General features: G+C 39.8%; 1 protein-coding gene across 1 annotated transcript in view; it reads right to left on the reverse strand.

Annotated features, from left to right (window-relative positions):
* Nucleotides 1-5,373: 5,373 nt before the first annotated feature.
* Nucleotides 5,374-15,894, reverse strand: part of LOC120558193 (caM kinase-like vesicle-associated protein) — a 48,643-nt gene continuing 38,122 nt past the window's right edge. The window contains exons 4-11 of the mRNA XM_039799132.1: nt 14,515-14,589; nt 13,031-13,169; nt 10,751-10,871; nt 10,555-10,630; nt 10,201-10,337; nt 9,947-10,025; nt 8,465-8,552; nt 5,374-8,352 (exon numbers count right to left, since the gene is read on the reverse strand). Of these exons, the coding sequence (XP_039655066.1) occupies nt 7,957-8,352; nt 8,465-8,552; nt 9,947-10,025; nt 10,201-10,337; nt 10,555-10,630; nt 10,751-10,871; nt 13,031-13,169; nt 14,515-14,589 (1,111 nt within the window). The 3' untranslated portion in view covers nt 5,374-7,956. The remainder of the gene's footprint in view (nt 8,353-8,464; nt 8,553-9,946; nt 10,026-10,200; nt 10,338-10,554; nt 10,631-10,750; nt 10,872-13,030; nt 13,170-14,514; nt 14,590-15,894) is intronic.

Here is a 15,894-nt window from a genome sequence, read left to right on the forward strand (position 1 = left end):
GTTCTTTTGTGAGGCGCTTGTATCCTTTTTCAGAGGTTTCAACTGCGGACCTCTCATCTGGGGACCCCAGCTCTGCCAGCCAATGGGAAGAGAGTAGGGTCCCCAGGCATCAGGTGTGTCATTACCTTAGCGGCCTGGTGTTCCTAAAACCTTATTTAGGCAAAACAGATTTGGAAACTTTCAAGTTTTTCCGCTCAAAAATTTAAGTAGCATTAATGTAATGATGTCAGGTAGTAAACAGCTAAATAGTCTTCCTTGTTGTGTGTCAGGTGTTAAGGAAATACTATTCTACATCACCTAAACAAATACTACCCAGTTGACATTAAAATTGTATGTACTTTTACTTGAGTAAAATGTCTTTAAAGCAACGGTCCTTTTTCTGGAGTAAAGTCTTCTAGTACTCTTCCACTTGGAAATGACACTGCCCCTTTAAAGTCCCCCAGACACGTTTTAAAGTATGTAAAAATACTCTACTTCTCCCTCGTTGAGAAATTCTGAATCTGGTCTTGCGCACCACCGCTCCTTGCGCTAGGTTGACCGATAAAAGAGCAGTGCACATCAAGATGGATAGAAACATCGGAAAGATTCAGCCATAGATGTTCAGCTTCAGACAGGACGGCGGCTTAGTGACAGTTTTGAAGTCCTGTCTGAACCGGCATCAGTCAGACCCAGACCCAGTCTGTTGTGCACCAAAATTGGCTACTAGCAGACATATCAGAATGGTAAGTGTAGTAGTAGTGCTACTACCACCATTGTTATCCTCTGTTCATCTATTGACCAATATTCCATGAATCTGCATGTTTCCGACTATCACGATCTATCCACTATCAAAAGTACGTGGAGGCAAGTCTGGCTCACAGCACCCAAGGGGAACAGGCTGTTTTCAGGTCAGAGTAATGTGCTTCATTCAAGCTCATTAGGGTTTCTGTACCTCATTAAAAGACTAATGGTAGAATTGGCCTTTAATCAGACCAAGATTGACTCACATTCTTCCATAACAATACAGGTCAGCAGCAAATTGGCAGAGAGGAGGAGAGGAAGAGAAGGTAAAACGCCACTAGGGAAGAGCACAGGATGGGAATACATGGAGTATTAGAATGTTAGAAGATAACCTCATGTCAGCACTGTATAAAATGTGATGCATGTAGATCCTTGTTTGGGGACCTGAATATGCTCTTCATGTAATGTGTATGTTTTCCCACAAAAGAGAATTGCTCAATTTAGCCCCGATGACATAGTGTAAAAAGTGAAGATGAGAACATGTCTGGAGACATCATTTTACCCTTAGCAGGGGTTTGTTTCAGGACAAAGCAGAAAAAGGCCAGATGGTTTGGAAAACCATCACAAAGCATTCCAAGCATCAGATGACATGTGGGTTTGAGAGAATTCTGTTGTCCCCTTTTTCATTCTGCCTCATAGACGGAGCTCTGTTCACTTTGCTTATCTGATCCCTACTAAGGAGCAGCATAGCAGACGAGGAGAGTCAGGGTGGCAGTTTGACAGTCCAGGGTCAGCCTCCCCCGTAGTGGCTCTTAAAATTCTATCTGCATCACTTCAAATCCAGCCATCTCCCCCTCTGTATATTAGAAACTGGCTTAAAACCAAGAGACTGATCCACATTTTGGAAATTCAAAACCACCCACAACAAAGGTTGACCCAGCCGAATCTGATCAGACATTTCTGTGCACCATTCTTACAATACAACAAAGATGTATTTCTGTGGAGCGTAATCTCCACAGCGGCATATCACATGACATAATGACAAGCAATGGCATAACTACCATCATTCAATGGACTTTTTTCAGATGCGGAATCCGGGTCTGTCTTATCGTTGAGTCCAATCTGGTGCTCGGTGGCTCAGAGGCAGTCGTGGCATTCTGTGGTTATTTGCTTCATCTCTCTCACAGTGAGAGCTGTCGGACACTTACTGCATTGTTGCAAAAGTTGGAGAGTGAGAGGCAGAAGTTTGGCATGCCATGGAACTGGTTCACAGGCATCCTTCTGAAGACCTACAGACCTGGCCACTTTTAAATACTAAACTCAGTCCATTGATGACATGATGAGCTGACATTAATTTGAGGCCTCAACCTGGGATTTGTCACAAACTGGGTTACAGAGTTTAGCTCTTAAAGTGACTGCCTGTTTTATTTGATGCATCACCCCATATTCTGGCCTTGACGAACTCCAAGTTCTCATATTGTCAGACTTTCTCATGCAATAACCATGTGCAGATGAGACTCTCTGGAAAGTGTGGAATAGCCATTGTCGACCACCGGTGCCTTCTAAAATAAATTAGAGAAAAGAGGGAGCAACACTGCTCTCTGTTGCCTCTATGTAATGACAGCAGCAGTCCTGCTTACAGCTGCATTACATGTTGTCAACCAGCAGATGGCAGGATTTTCATTTACAAATGTGCACAATTAACAGGCCCATACAGTAAGAATGAAATCGTAACAGTTTGTACCATGATGTTATATAGCTTCAAACATTTTTTGCAGAATAATATTTGGAAATAGTCAGTGCTGGAAGAAGTACTTAGATAATTTACTTAGTATAAGTACAAATATAACATTCTAAAAATAATCCATTACAAATCTGAATTAAAAATCCTATAGTAAAAGTACATAAGTATTATCAATAAAATGCACTTGGTATTTGAGATGCGCCTGGTCTCCTTGTGTAATAATGCTTCTATAACCTCAACCCTGTCATGCACAATCAAGTTATAGACATCCTTTTTTTCAGGGCAGCCTGGGCTATCAGGATATGTATGCTGCAGGGATGTCACATACATGTATAAATTGTTATATGACTATAAAGACAAAAGAAAAAACTACACAGAAAGAGACCAAACAACTAATCGATTAATCGAGAAAAAAAATCAACAGATTAATCGACTATGAAAATAATCATTAGTTGCAGCCCTAGTATTCAGACCCTTTACTTAAGTAAAAATACTAATACCACACTGTAAAAGTCCTGCATTGAAAACGTTACATAAGTAAAAGTATGTAAGTATCATTAGAACAAATGTACTTCAAGTAGTAAAAGTAAAAGTACTCAATGCAAACATTTTAGAAAACAGGAAATGATCCAAACTGTCAATTTCTGTCAATCAGCTAAGTGTTTAATCAGCTAATCATTTCAGCTGTACTTGTAGGGCAATATATTGTTGGGTAGTTTGATTTACAATAAAATAAACACTTACCTGCTAAATTTCTATGCAATTATCTAATCAACCAATCACATGGCAGCTGCTTCAATGCATTTAGGGGTGTGGTCCAGGTCTAGAATGTCAGAATGGGAAAGAAAGGTGATCTAAGCAACTTTGAGCGTGGCCAGACGGGCACTGAAATGTAGTGGAGTAGAAGTAGAAAGTGACATGAAAAGAAAAGACTCAAGTAAAGTACCAGTACCTCAAATTTGTACTTAAGTACAGTACTTGAGTAAATGTACTTAGTTACATTCCACCACTGACAGTAACTGTAGCTGTCAAATAAATGTAGTGGAATAAAAAGTAGTAGGAGTATTTACCTCTGAATTATGGTGGAGTCAAAGTATAAAGTTAAGTAGAAGAACCGTAAAAGTGTACTTAAGTAACTAATTGTAAATAGTTACCTTCTACTGGAACTAGTGGTTTTACACTACATCATTGAAATTCATATAAAGTGTTGCAGTCAGCTATGAAATATTAGGTTCTGTTGATTTTTGCTATTTAATATTGTGCAGGTAATTGATTTGGGAAAAGTTTCATTAAAAAAGTTTACTATTAATACACTTTAAATGTAAAATCTGTTTCCCAGCATTCTAATGCATAGTGTGTCTTCTGCCACTGATCCTCTAAAACCTCATTTAACCAATCTGTCTTATAATACAAAACTTAATAACTGTAGGTGGATGAAAAGCTATGGATGCTTTTGGATTTTTTGACGTTTCAAAATTGAAGCTGTTCTACACAGACGCTAACATTGTAAGTAAGTAAGTAAGTCAAATTTATTTTTATAGCACATTTAAAAACAGCTTGCACTGACCAAAGTGCTGTACATAGCGTATTAACCACAGAATAATAAAATAAAATAAATACACTTACAGATCAGTGATTTAAGCTTAGACATCAAGAGACAAACATTTAATTACAGAGGACAGGGTAAGACAATTAAAACACAGGGAAGGCCAATGTTAATAGGTGAGTTTTGAGCCTGGTTTTGAATATTGTAATTGAAGGGGCATTTCTGATGTCAGGTGGCAGTTGGTTCCACAGCTGAGGGCCAGCAACAGAAAAGGCTCTGTCACCTTTTTGCTTAGGCCGAGACCGTGGGACATGGAGGAGACCTTGACTGGAGGATCTGAGGGACCTGGGGGCTACATGGGGATGAATGATATCAGCTATGTAGCTGGGGGCCAGGGTGTGAAGAGCTGACATTGATTACAGTTAATTACTGAAATAACTGTTACATTATAGACGTGTTTTCTGCAGAACCTCCGTGGCATTGAGAGAGCTGAGACAGTAAAATCTAAGGGGAGTTGTTGTGATTGATTGCTTTTTAACCTCTATATGCCAATAAATCAATGCTACACATCCCATCCCATTCATCACTATCATAATTCTTTGCTTGAAATATTGTCATCGAGTTCCATAAAAAAGCCCGACACATCAATCGAAGTGAATGGAAACACTACCGATGAGTTGTGTAAGTAGAATCATTCTTGCTTGCTGTCGCTCAAGTACTATATATCGATTGCAACTACGTTACTCCTACCACAATGTGCGGTAGCTATCTTAGCTATTAACTTAGTTAGTACACACGTTTGGTTTTGCCAGGAGGATGTAATATTTTGTAAAACACTCTGTTCCTCTCGGCAAGGACAGACTCTGATCAGTAGCCTTTCATCTCTAGATTGCTGGTTGAGAGAAACAGGAAACTGACACTTCTCCCATCCTACCATTCTTAATGAAGTCATCCAACGACACAGAGTATCCTCCTGAGTCCAGATGAGTGTATGGATGGCTGCATACCATTGTACAATGGGCATGGAAAAGAGAAAATCTCCCAAGAGGAAGCCTATTGAAAACCCAGAGGGCTTAGAGAGTGAGCTCTGTGCATCATTATTCCAACAAGATGCAATTCAAGTATCTTGGAAAGTGTCACCAAATGGCCCTGCTGGGATTTTTCGAACACGAGTTCACACCCCACCAGGATGGCTTCTGCTAATTGAGAGCGCGTAAAACAGATGCTCTCCTCTGGGTTAGTGGGAAAGCAGAGTGTGATGACGCAGGCTGTTTCCCACATTTTCTCTAAATAATCCTGCAGATCTGCAGTGCTATTCACTCTCTGTCTACTAAGAAAAGAAATTATGAGGATTACAGATGAATAAACAGGTGAATTATAATTTTTATTACCATCAAAGTCATCAACTCAATCAAGGAGTACAGTACAGAGCTCACAAATGCAAGACAGGACCTACATGTGACCACTGGTCCTGGCAAACATCACATCTACAAATATGCCTGTAAGTGCATGGTAAAATGAACAGACATGGAATACTAAATACAGTAAGAAATGTATTGGGGGAAAAAGCTTGCTTTAAACTGTGTAACAGTGTTCAAACAGTATTTATTTGCCATCTAAACAAAGAGAACGGACTACATGAAATAATCAATTCACATAAAAATCTCTGATATTCTTCTTTAAGCCTCTCGTTAAAATCTAAATATTTATCTTAAACAATGTAAGAAATGATATAGTGGTATAATCATAATGATTAGTGTGTCTACCCATCTACCTTAGCACAAATTAAAAGGAGATACAGTACATGTATAAATAAAAAGACTGCAAAAACAAAGTCAAACTTGAGATTCTACGGATTATAAAGGTGATACATTTTCTCCAGAGCCCCCTTTTTTTTTAAATCTGAAATGCACATTTTCTTATAAATTCACAGGTGTTCACACTTAACAACAGATTGGGTCGAGTCGGACAAAGTGGCTGTGAACGAGCCATAACATATTATACTCTAATTATATCATCTAACAATAGTATTGACAATGTGGCTGCTGTTTTAATGAAAACCCATAGTTCTGTTTGGTTAGCCCATGGAAATCCCCCACACACACACACACACACACACACACACACACACACACACACACACACACACACACACACACACACACACACACACACACACACACACACACACACACACACTTTATCTGACTGCAGCCATGTGTTACTTAAGTGGCCCTGATGGGCTTGACAGCTGGCAAGGACTATAGACTTCCACTTACAGGTACATCGACTGTATCGAAAGGACACCAGGAATCACAGTTTCTGCAGCCGTTCAAATATTGCTCAATTTCCTCTAGAGTGATTACAGAGAACTTTTTCTGTAGCTCATTATTAATACTCGAGGGGACCAGTGACAAGAAAGGAAAGATTGTTATTACTGTTTATCAAGTATAAGGAGAAACATCTATGGAATCAACACATGACTGAAAGAGTCAAAAAAACAACAACAAAAAGAAATATGGCAATAACAAAATCCAAATAAATACACAATAAGTTCAGAAATGTCAAACATATGCTTCATATAATATATATATATGTATATAGGTCAACAAAGCTGAGTTGGTGAAGGTGACCCTAGTTACCACAAAGTCAAAACGATTAATCTCTCCCTAAAACGCCGCATGTGGTCAGTTAATGCACATTTTGTTTTACAGTTACAACCAAATAATAAGACATATGTGACATTTTGAGTCAATAACCGAAGACGAAGGACATGATTAAATCAAAGTAGATACAAGTAGACCAAGAAAAAAACAGTTATTGTCACGTGATGAATAAATCATGTCATGGAGTTTCTAAAAATGAAAAGCTACAAATTAATTTGGATGCATAGAACTGCTATGTAATGAAGACTGTTTTTTAGTTTTTTTTCATATGACTTACATTGACAGCAGGGGTGCTAAATGAACAGTGGTAATAGACAGCATAATGTATAGTGCTTTTGAAAAAAAACATTAGCCTCGGCATGGCTTGTGGCAAGAGACGAGGGTGCTGTTTACTGCATTAAGATGAAGTTTGGCAGTAGCACATCCTTATCCACCAAGTGGCTGTAAATGTAAAACGAACAGCAAAAAGTGAGAACGCATGCTGTTTTGGCTACTTCTACAAAGGTCTCTATATACAGAATCTTTACACTTACAGCTATTAGGTTCTTTCCTGAGCAGGAAGTAAGCAAAGGAACATAGTGTTTGTGTGTGTGCTTATGTGTGAAGCTGCCTACTTCAAAATACAGTACTGGGCATAATAACTCCCAGTCACCAATCTCAGCATTGTTTAACGTACAATAACTGGTTAGTGTAGACTTGAACAAATAAGAAAGATAAGCATATTTTCCCTGTGACAGGAATATGTGATCTTCTTCATGTGTGAGGACCAGCACTTACTGAGTATCACGGTACAAGGTCAACATTTCAGAAGCAAAACTTTCCACTGATTCTAAGAACAAATACTGTAATTGCAAGACTGGCAGAGGGAAGTTTCCCAAGTTGGCTCATTAAAAAGGAATCAAAGCCGTTTTCAGCACAATTATGTCTTCCTATATTCTCTTATCGCTAAGAGAACAATAAGAAAGAAGACTTTAGCTGCAAGCCACAGCTCGACAGTAAATCTGTTTTTTGCCCCTTAAACTCAAATGTGCGGAGAAAGATGGTTTATATAACCTGACATAAAACACCGGAGGGTCAGTGAAAAAAGACACAATAAATGTAGAAAGAAAGCCAATGCAGCGCAGCACTCGGGAAAGGTAGCACACAGCCTCCATGAGATGATACTAATGCTGCAAGTGAGAGAGAAGCAGAGTCTGTGTCACCATGCTAGCAGGTAATGTACAGTGTGCAGGAGTTGGTGGGGACTGCAGAGGTCACGCAGGAAGGGGGGGTGGGGGGGTCTAACCCTGCTCGTCCCCGGCATCAGTGGCTGCGTGAAGAGCAGCCGAAGCTTCTCCATTACAACGCGATGTGGGCTCGGCCTCCTGCGGCGCTGGGCTCGGTTCTTGTGGCGCCTCGGCTGAGGCTGCCACCCCGGCTGAGGCTGCCACCCCGGCTGTAGCCACCCCGGCTGTAGCCTCTGGCGCCGGTTGACTTATCTCCGCTCCAGCAGGGAGCTCTGTGACGGCAGCGGGCGCTCCCTCAGGTGTTGTGTCAGATGAGGGTGCAGTGGGGTCGGTGGCAGCCTGGGGAGCCGCGGCGTCTGCTGGGGCACCGGCTGCAGGGCTGGTTGCCCTCGAGTCACTCTGCTCGGGGGCTCGCAGTCTCTTCATGATGGTGGTGACTCGCACAGCTTTCTGTAGAAGGAGGGGACAACAAACTGAACTCAAATAGGCGCTGTAACCTGAAAACTTGCTCAGAGAACATCAACGAGAAGACCTTCCTGGAAGAGCGAGCAGGAGGGCTTACCTTCCATTTAGCTCTGGCAAAGTTCTTCTCTATTTGTGCACACACATTTTCCTTGATGTTCTTATCTGAAGCTGCACCGCCAGAGATCCTGTTGTAGAAAATGGGAAAAGCACAGTTTCACAACAGAGCTTCATGCTTCCCTTATCTTTGCATGCCACAGGCTGCAGCACACATTATGTTCATTTTATTGACTGGCAAATTTTAGCAGGAACTGTTTTACCTTTAAGGATTATTCTGTTTTTTTAAGCTTGGTTGGACCATTTTCTCCTAGTTTTTGTCCCTGTGACAATTGATTTGCGCTCAAAATGTATAGTGCCTCTGTCAGACACATCTAAGCAGGGCCAACAGTCGAACTGAGAAAGGGATTAATACGCAACCCAGTCTCGCGGCAGTTTGTGATGGCATCATGAAAAGAAATGGCAACACTTTACTTGAAGGTCTAGACATAATCGTGACATGACACTGTCATAACTATGACATGACACTGTCATGAACGTGTCATAAACGTTATAAACAAGTCATAAACGTTTATGACTTCTGTCATTAAGTGTCATTTGGTTTTCGTCATGACAAGTTGACATTGTTTGGGTTGTCTTGATTATGATAACTTGACATTAATCAAAGTTGACATTACCAGAAGTTGTCTTGGTCATGACAAGTTGACATTAAATTTGTTTGGGATGTATTTCTCATGACAACTTGACATAAAATTTCTTTGGAGTGTCCTTATTAAGAAAACTTAACAGTAAACAGGATGACATTATGTCAAGTTGTCATGACAAAGACATCCTCTGGTAATTTCAATGTTTCCACTGCCCCCCAAGTGGCTACAAAAACACGTTATTCCAGGTTTAAGTGTGTTGGCATTCTAAGATGTGAACGTAAGCACTAAACACTGATTGTATGAATTTTATGGTTGTTGTTTGTTTGTTTTTATCTTTGGCCATAAATCAAAGTATCGGACTAAGTGAAATGTTGACCTGATGATGGCACTAGGTAAAAAGTCAAGAGATAATTTTCAATAAATCATTTCAGTTATTGCAAATACCCTGTCGGGAACATGAATCTCTGTACCAAATATAATGGAAATTCATGCAATATTCATCAGGACATTTCAATAGTAATCAGTACATGTCAACCTGCTGGTCAGTAGAATACAATGTCTGGGAAACAATGAATCTCTGTGCTAAATTTTGTGCCAATCCATCCGATATTACATTGCTATCTCTAGAACCACACTGCTTATGTGACAAGCAGCTTTGGTTTATTTTAAGTAAACCATCAATATTAATAAATTAATGAAATGAATTAATGAGCACTTATTAAGGAGAGTGATGAGCCTTTTAAAGTAAACTATGACATTTCTCAATGTGATTTTAAGGGACACATCAAACAAGAAAGAAAGTCTGCTCTTGTAGCTCTTCTGATCACACTGCTCTGGTTCAAATGGTCTGCACGATATATCTAAGCTCTGCTGCTTACCATTCATGGTTTATAGCCTCCTGGGCTGTCAGTCTCTGGTCTTGATCCACCTCCATCAGAAGAGCAACCAGACTCTTGGCTGTCAGAGAAAAATCACACAGAAGAAACTTAACAAAAAAACGGGGAGTTGTTCTCCTGAGGACATGTGTTTGGCTACTCTATGGGTTAGAAAGGAGAAACTGTTTTGAATTTGAAATGTTTACCCAGCGAGCTGTCATTGGTGTTCCTTCACAGCGTTAGAAAGTAGAAAGTACCTGAATCTGAGATTTCATCCCAGTACGGAGAGTCAAACTCATAATCGCCTGCCAGGATCTTTCGGAACAGGTTCTTGTCATGATTTTCAAAATCATCGTCGTCGGTTTCATCGTAGAAAGGAGGGTTGCCTGACAGCCTGAGTTAGCAAAGAAATAAAATAGCATCAGGAGTCAAAAAACCTCTACATTCCATATTTTAACAAGGCCTGATGTATAATACCATGTAATGCATCATCTTTACCAATATCCAGTCTGCAGCCACCCGGAGACTTTAAATAAGGTTTAGAGCTTTAGAAAAATAATCCCTATTAAGAATAATAATCTTCTCTCTTTATCTTTAATGTCACAACTTACAGTATGTACATGATGACACCTGTTGCCCAGCAGTCCACGGGCCTGCCATATCGCTGTCTGCCAACCACCTCTGGAGCTGCACAAGAGATGAGAAACATCAGCAAAAAAAATGTTTAAAGTTTGAAAGCCACAAAAGGCTGCCACATTGCATACTCTACAATCTCTTATTTGTTACTTGGTAAACATATATACTCACCCAGGTACTCTGGTGTCCCACAGGGGTCTTTGATTAGTCCGTTCTCCAGCTTGGCAAGATGGAAGTCACTGATGACTATTTTAGAGTGCTTCAGGCGATTGTAGTAAACCAAGTTCTCCAACTACAAAGGAATTGCATATTACAATGACAACACTTAAACGTAATATTCATTATTAAGTTCTTTCATTTTCATAGTTAAGCATCTAGTGAACGTTTAAGAGGTCGAATATCAGTTGGGAGATTTTCAAACAGAAATATAATACGAATACTGAAAACATCTAAAAGATAAATAATCCTGTGCAGAGGAAAGGAAAAAAATTGGAGACAGTTTCATTTTGGGATTTTTTTATGACTGGACTAAAGCTAAATGCCTCAACCAAGTTTGACACATTTCCACTTAAGAAATGCATTGATTTTATTTAAGCTGATTTAAGATTTAAAAGGTATCAAGGTGGAGAAGCTAATCCAGCTTTTGCTAAGAATAGTAATGACGCAACCGCCTTCTCTTCTATTTCTCGTTTGTCGTCTTGATTCTGTATACGACAAACTAAAGCATCAGTGACTGTCGTTTATCTCCAAATCAAAATGACTGTCTGCCTGTAACACTGTTAAGAACACTCTTTCCATGAAGCCGTTTTTTTAGCTTTGACAAAAAAATCTCTCATGTTTTTTCCACACTCTGCAATAAAATGCTTCTTCTTTTCCCAGCATATTTAAGACTGTTTGACTCCCTGTGGTCTGTCCATGAAGAATCATACAGATGTTTGGAGAGTCCAACCTGTTCTTCCCAGACCGACCGTGTTGAACATGACACAAACCTTCCGTGTTTGTGCGTCACCACCACCCCTCCTCCACACAGTTGCTACGTAGCCAAGGAGGACACGGAGGATTAAAAAAAAACATGATGGACTCTTCAGAAGAGGTAACTATCTTCACTTGAGTTTCTGTGTTTCCTATATATACAGTAGAGGCCAAAAGTTTGGACACCCCTTCTCATTCAATGTGTTTCCTTTATTTTTGACTATTTACATTGTAGATTCTCACTGAAGGCATCAAAACTATGAATGAACACATATGGAATTATGTACTTAACAAAAAAGTGTGAAATAACTGAAATATATCTTTTTTTTTTAGATTCTTCAAAGTAGCCACCCTTTGCTTTTTTGATAACTCTGCAAACCCTTGGTGTTCTCTCAATGAGCTTCATGAGGTAGTCACCTGAAATGGTTTTACCTTCACAGGTGTGCTTTGTCAGGGTTAATTAGTGGAATTTTTTCCCTTATTAATAAAAAGCAAAGGTTGGCTACTTTGAAGAATCTAAAATATAAAGACATGTTTTCAGTTATTTCACTAATTTTTGTTAAGTACATAATTCTGAGAAATGATATTCACATTGTAAATAATGTCATGAAAATAAAAAGGAAACGCATTGAATGAGAAGGTGTGTCCAAACTTTGGCCTGTACTGTATATATATATATATATATATATATATATATAGATATTAATGATATATATATATATATAAGATTTCATGGCAATCCATCTAATAATTGAAAACTTATTTATTAAATTAAAATGAGTTCAGATAGATCATGGCTAAAAATAACATTAACGTAGTGCTTCTGTCCGAAATTTACTAAATAGTGCTGTGTGATCCATGGCAGACATCATCTGCTAGTTCATGATCTTAAATTATCAAACCTGCAGTCCATAATGTCTTGCATTATAATCAGATGAAGCACATTGTTTAATAAAAATGTAAAAGACATGAAATTGAAAAAGCTGTTCGATCACGGCGTGACACCAGCATTGCTCTGCTGATCTAGACCCTCAGGCCCATGTCCTGGCAGGTCGCTTGGTTGAATTAAAGTGAAATGAATTTGATGGAGCAGACGCTTGTGGATACTAGTGTCTGTTTGTTTGTTTTCAAAAGTTGGGATTTATTGTTAGAGCAGCTTATAACAGCACAGAACATCACAGAGGGGTTTAGATGGTTTGCAGGTAAAAAAAAAAAAAGACATGTAGCTAGTACATAGAATAAATTACTGGACTAAATTTAAAAGATTTGCAGATTTGCAGCTTTATTTCAATAACATTTGATCACTATATTTTCAACATATAAGTGATTCTACAGATATATCTGGACATTGTTTTTGGTAAAAGTGAAATAATTTACATGGATTCCAGTTGTATTGCTTGGGTTAACAGTGTGATGCCTCCACAGTATCGGCGTCTTTTTTACTTCGGCCTACAAGTCCTGCACTACGTAGCGTGTTACCTTGAGGTTTCTGTGAACGATATGCAGGGAGTGGAGGTAGGCGACAGCCTCCAGCACCTGGCGCACCACGTTGCTGGTGTCTCGCTCTGAGTAGTAGCCTTGGTCCAGGATCCAGTCAAATACCTCTCTGCCTGTTGCACTGTGGGAAAAGAAAGGCCCGTAATGCGTTACATGGTTGTTTTTTTTTAAGATCTTTTTTTTTTAGCTTTTCCACCTTTAATTTTTGACAGGACAGCTAGGTGAGAAAGGGAGGGAAGACATGCAGGAAAGTGTCACAGGTCGGATTTGACCTCTGCGTCGAGGCATAAACCTCTGAGTATATGTGCGCCTGCTCTACCACTGACCAACCCGGCCACATGCATTACACATTGGTTGTTGAAAGTAATGAATGTGATTTTTTTTCTCAGCATTGGAAGATTTGCACCGTGTACAGGGTATCCCACAGAAAATGTGTTAGTTAAGGTGGTAGGGTGGGGTTTGCCGTCAGAACAGCCTGCTTGTCTCAGAGGAAGTGTAACGTCAACAGCGACCGCTTTCGCCTCTCCATTAATATCATATCGCAGCAAAACGCTGTCTGCGTGAAGTTTTTAAAAACTGTAACCACACATGAAACCGCTTTATCGGCATTGTCGTGACTCACTGTGACTTCAACAAAACTGCAGAGTCGACGTAGTTTGCCCGCACCTCTGCACGCGCGTGTGTGTGTGTGTGTGTGTGTGTGTGTGTGTGTGTGTGTGTGTGTGTGTGTGTAGGTCGGCGTAATATGTTTCATGCGCTTCACGCTCAAGGCTGGACAGATGAAGTTAAGGCGCGGCAGTATGAACTTGTTTTAGGGCGTCGCCTTTAACTGCAAAGTGCTGCGGGAAACCCTGGTGTAACTGCAACGTTATCATTTTAAATCTGACTGGTAACCTTTCTGTCATCAGCCATTCTCTTCCCATGTGTCCATCTAATCTCTATTGTCAGCTATTTATAGAAACTAAATACAGATAGAAATATAGAAACCACCTACATTGTGTATTTATAGTGAAATGTTAATAGATTTTTCCAAGAATAACTGTTTTTGACAAAATTACACAACACCCACCTGTTAAAGGGGAAATGGTTTTAATCATTTCCCCATAGATGTTTCTTTTGTGTTTGATCATTTTCTTTCCAACCAGAATTCCTAAACTCGCAAATGTAGTGTCCCCGAAGGACGAGATGAGTATCGTGCATTTAGAATATCCATGGAAATGCATCAAAATTCCCCAAGAACACATGCTGATGAGAATAGAGCAGCTAGCAAGCATCCATATCTGAATACCAAATGAGTGGAGTTCAGCGCTGTTCTCATATCTACGTTCAGGGCCTCAGGCTACAACAGCTCATTCCCCACGAGTGTACTGTATAATCAACACATGCAGTACAGTACAGCAGGCCCGAGCTACCACAAAGACATGCAGAGAGCGTTTTCCCCCTGCTCATCAGACATCTGCACTCACAGTTCAAGGAAGAGGAAGTACTCTTTTTTGGTCTCGAAGACGTCCACCAGTTGGAGAATGTTGGGATGCTTCACCCTGAGGAGATGCGTCACAAAGCACAAAACAGAGAGAGGAACACAAAGAGAGTGAGAGAGTGATGTCAGCAATCACATAGGAGATGATGTCTGCATCAGTCATTAAGTTGGAGGAATAATGTAAAGACCTGCTTTAAAGTGCTCATATTATGCTTTTTGGCTTTCCCCCTTTCCTTTATTGTGTTATATATCTTTTTTGTGCATGTTATAGGTTTACAAAGTGAAAAAGCCCAAAGTCCACCCAAAGGGACTTAACATCTCCAACAGAAAACACTGTTCACAAACTGCTCCAAACAGCTCTATTGTAGTCCAGCCTTTACTTCCGTGTCGAATGTGCGTCACTTTGTAACACACGTTATAATGCTCGCCTAGCTGCTAGCATGGCACGCCCTCATACTCTGCAACTGACAAGCTAGCAGTGCTTACCTAGCTACTGCGCATGTGCGACTCCCAACAAAGATGGAACAGAAGTGAGATGTCTCACTCTGTAGCTAAAACAGAGAGCTGAACACACAGGGTGAAAAGAGGAGCTGCAGCAATGTGCAGTACAACAAAAATATGGTGTTTTTTGAAAATTAAACCATGTGGTTTACATGGTTTAATACCAGAATAGGTTTTATTCTGGTACAACCTCTAAATACAATTATGAACCTGAAATTAGTATAATATGAGTACTTTAATGTTCATAAATAATGTGTGTGTAATCAAGTGCATATGGGCATAAAAACAACCATGAAGAAGCATGGTGCTGAGCAGCTGACTGTGCCTTTGACAACCACAGCACCAGCTCGGAAACGTAATAGTGAAATTGGCCCACAAGGGAACAATATTTAAGGCTACAGAGTTGTGTCGCTGCCTGTAATATCCTCCTGAGACCCAGCCCATTGACTTATGTCCACTGTAGTGGACATTTGAGTTTCATTCCTCTCCTTGGAATCTTTTGTGCAAGTCTCTTAATTCCTGCTGTACTGTACAGAGGACATCCTGGGCTTTTCAGTGATATGTTATTTGATTGGCTGGGAGGCCGGGAACCGCCTCTATCTTTCAATCCAAAATGGACGGCATAGGAACAAGCACATTTTATGGAAAGATAAGAGATGAGTCAAATATTGTTTGTCTATGGTTTTGTTACTATGATAATCATATATTTTCTTGTTCATTAAGGTGTTAGGAATCATATATTGAGTTCTGATAGCAACTACATTATGTATCTTTTGAAAAATTTGCCATTTTGGGAATTTCATGTCAATCATAGTGGACATCAGGACTATCTTCATTTAAATAATGACTCCACATCTACCAAATG

The sequence above is a fragment of the Perca fluviatilis genome, chromosome 4, assembly GCF_010015445.1.
Source record: "Perca fluviatilis chromosome 4, GENO_Pfluv_1.0, whole genome shotgun sequence".
Classification (NCBI taxonomy): domain Eukaryota; kingdom Metazoa; phylum Chordata; class Actinopteri; order Perciformes; family Percidae; genus Perca; species Perca fluviatilis.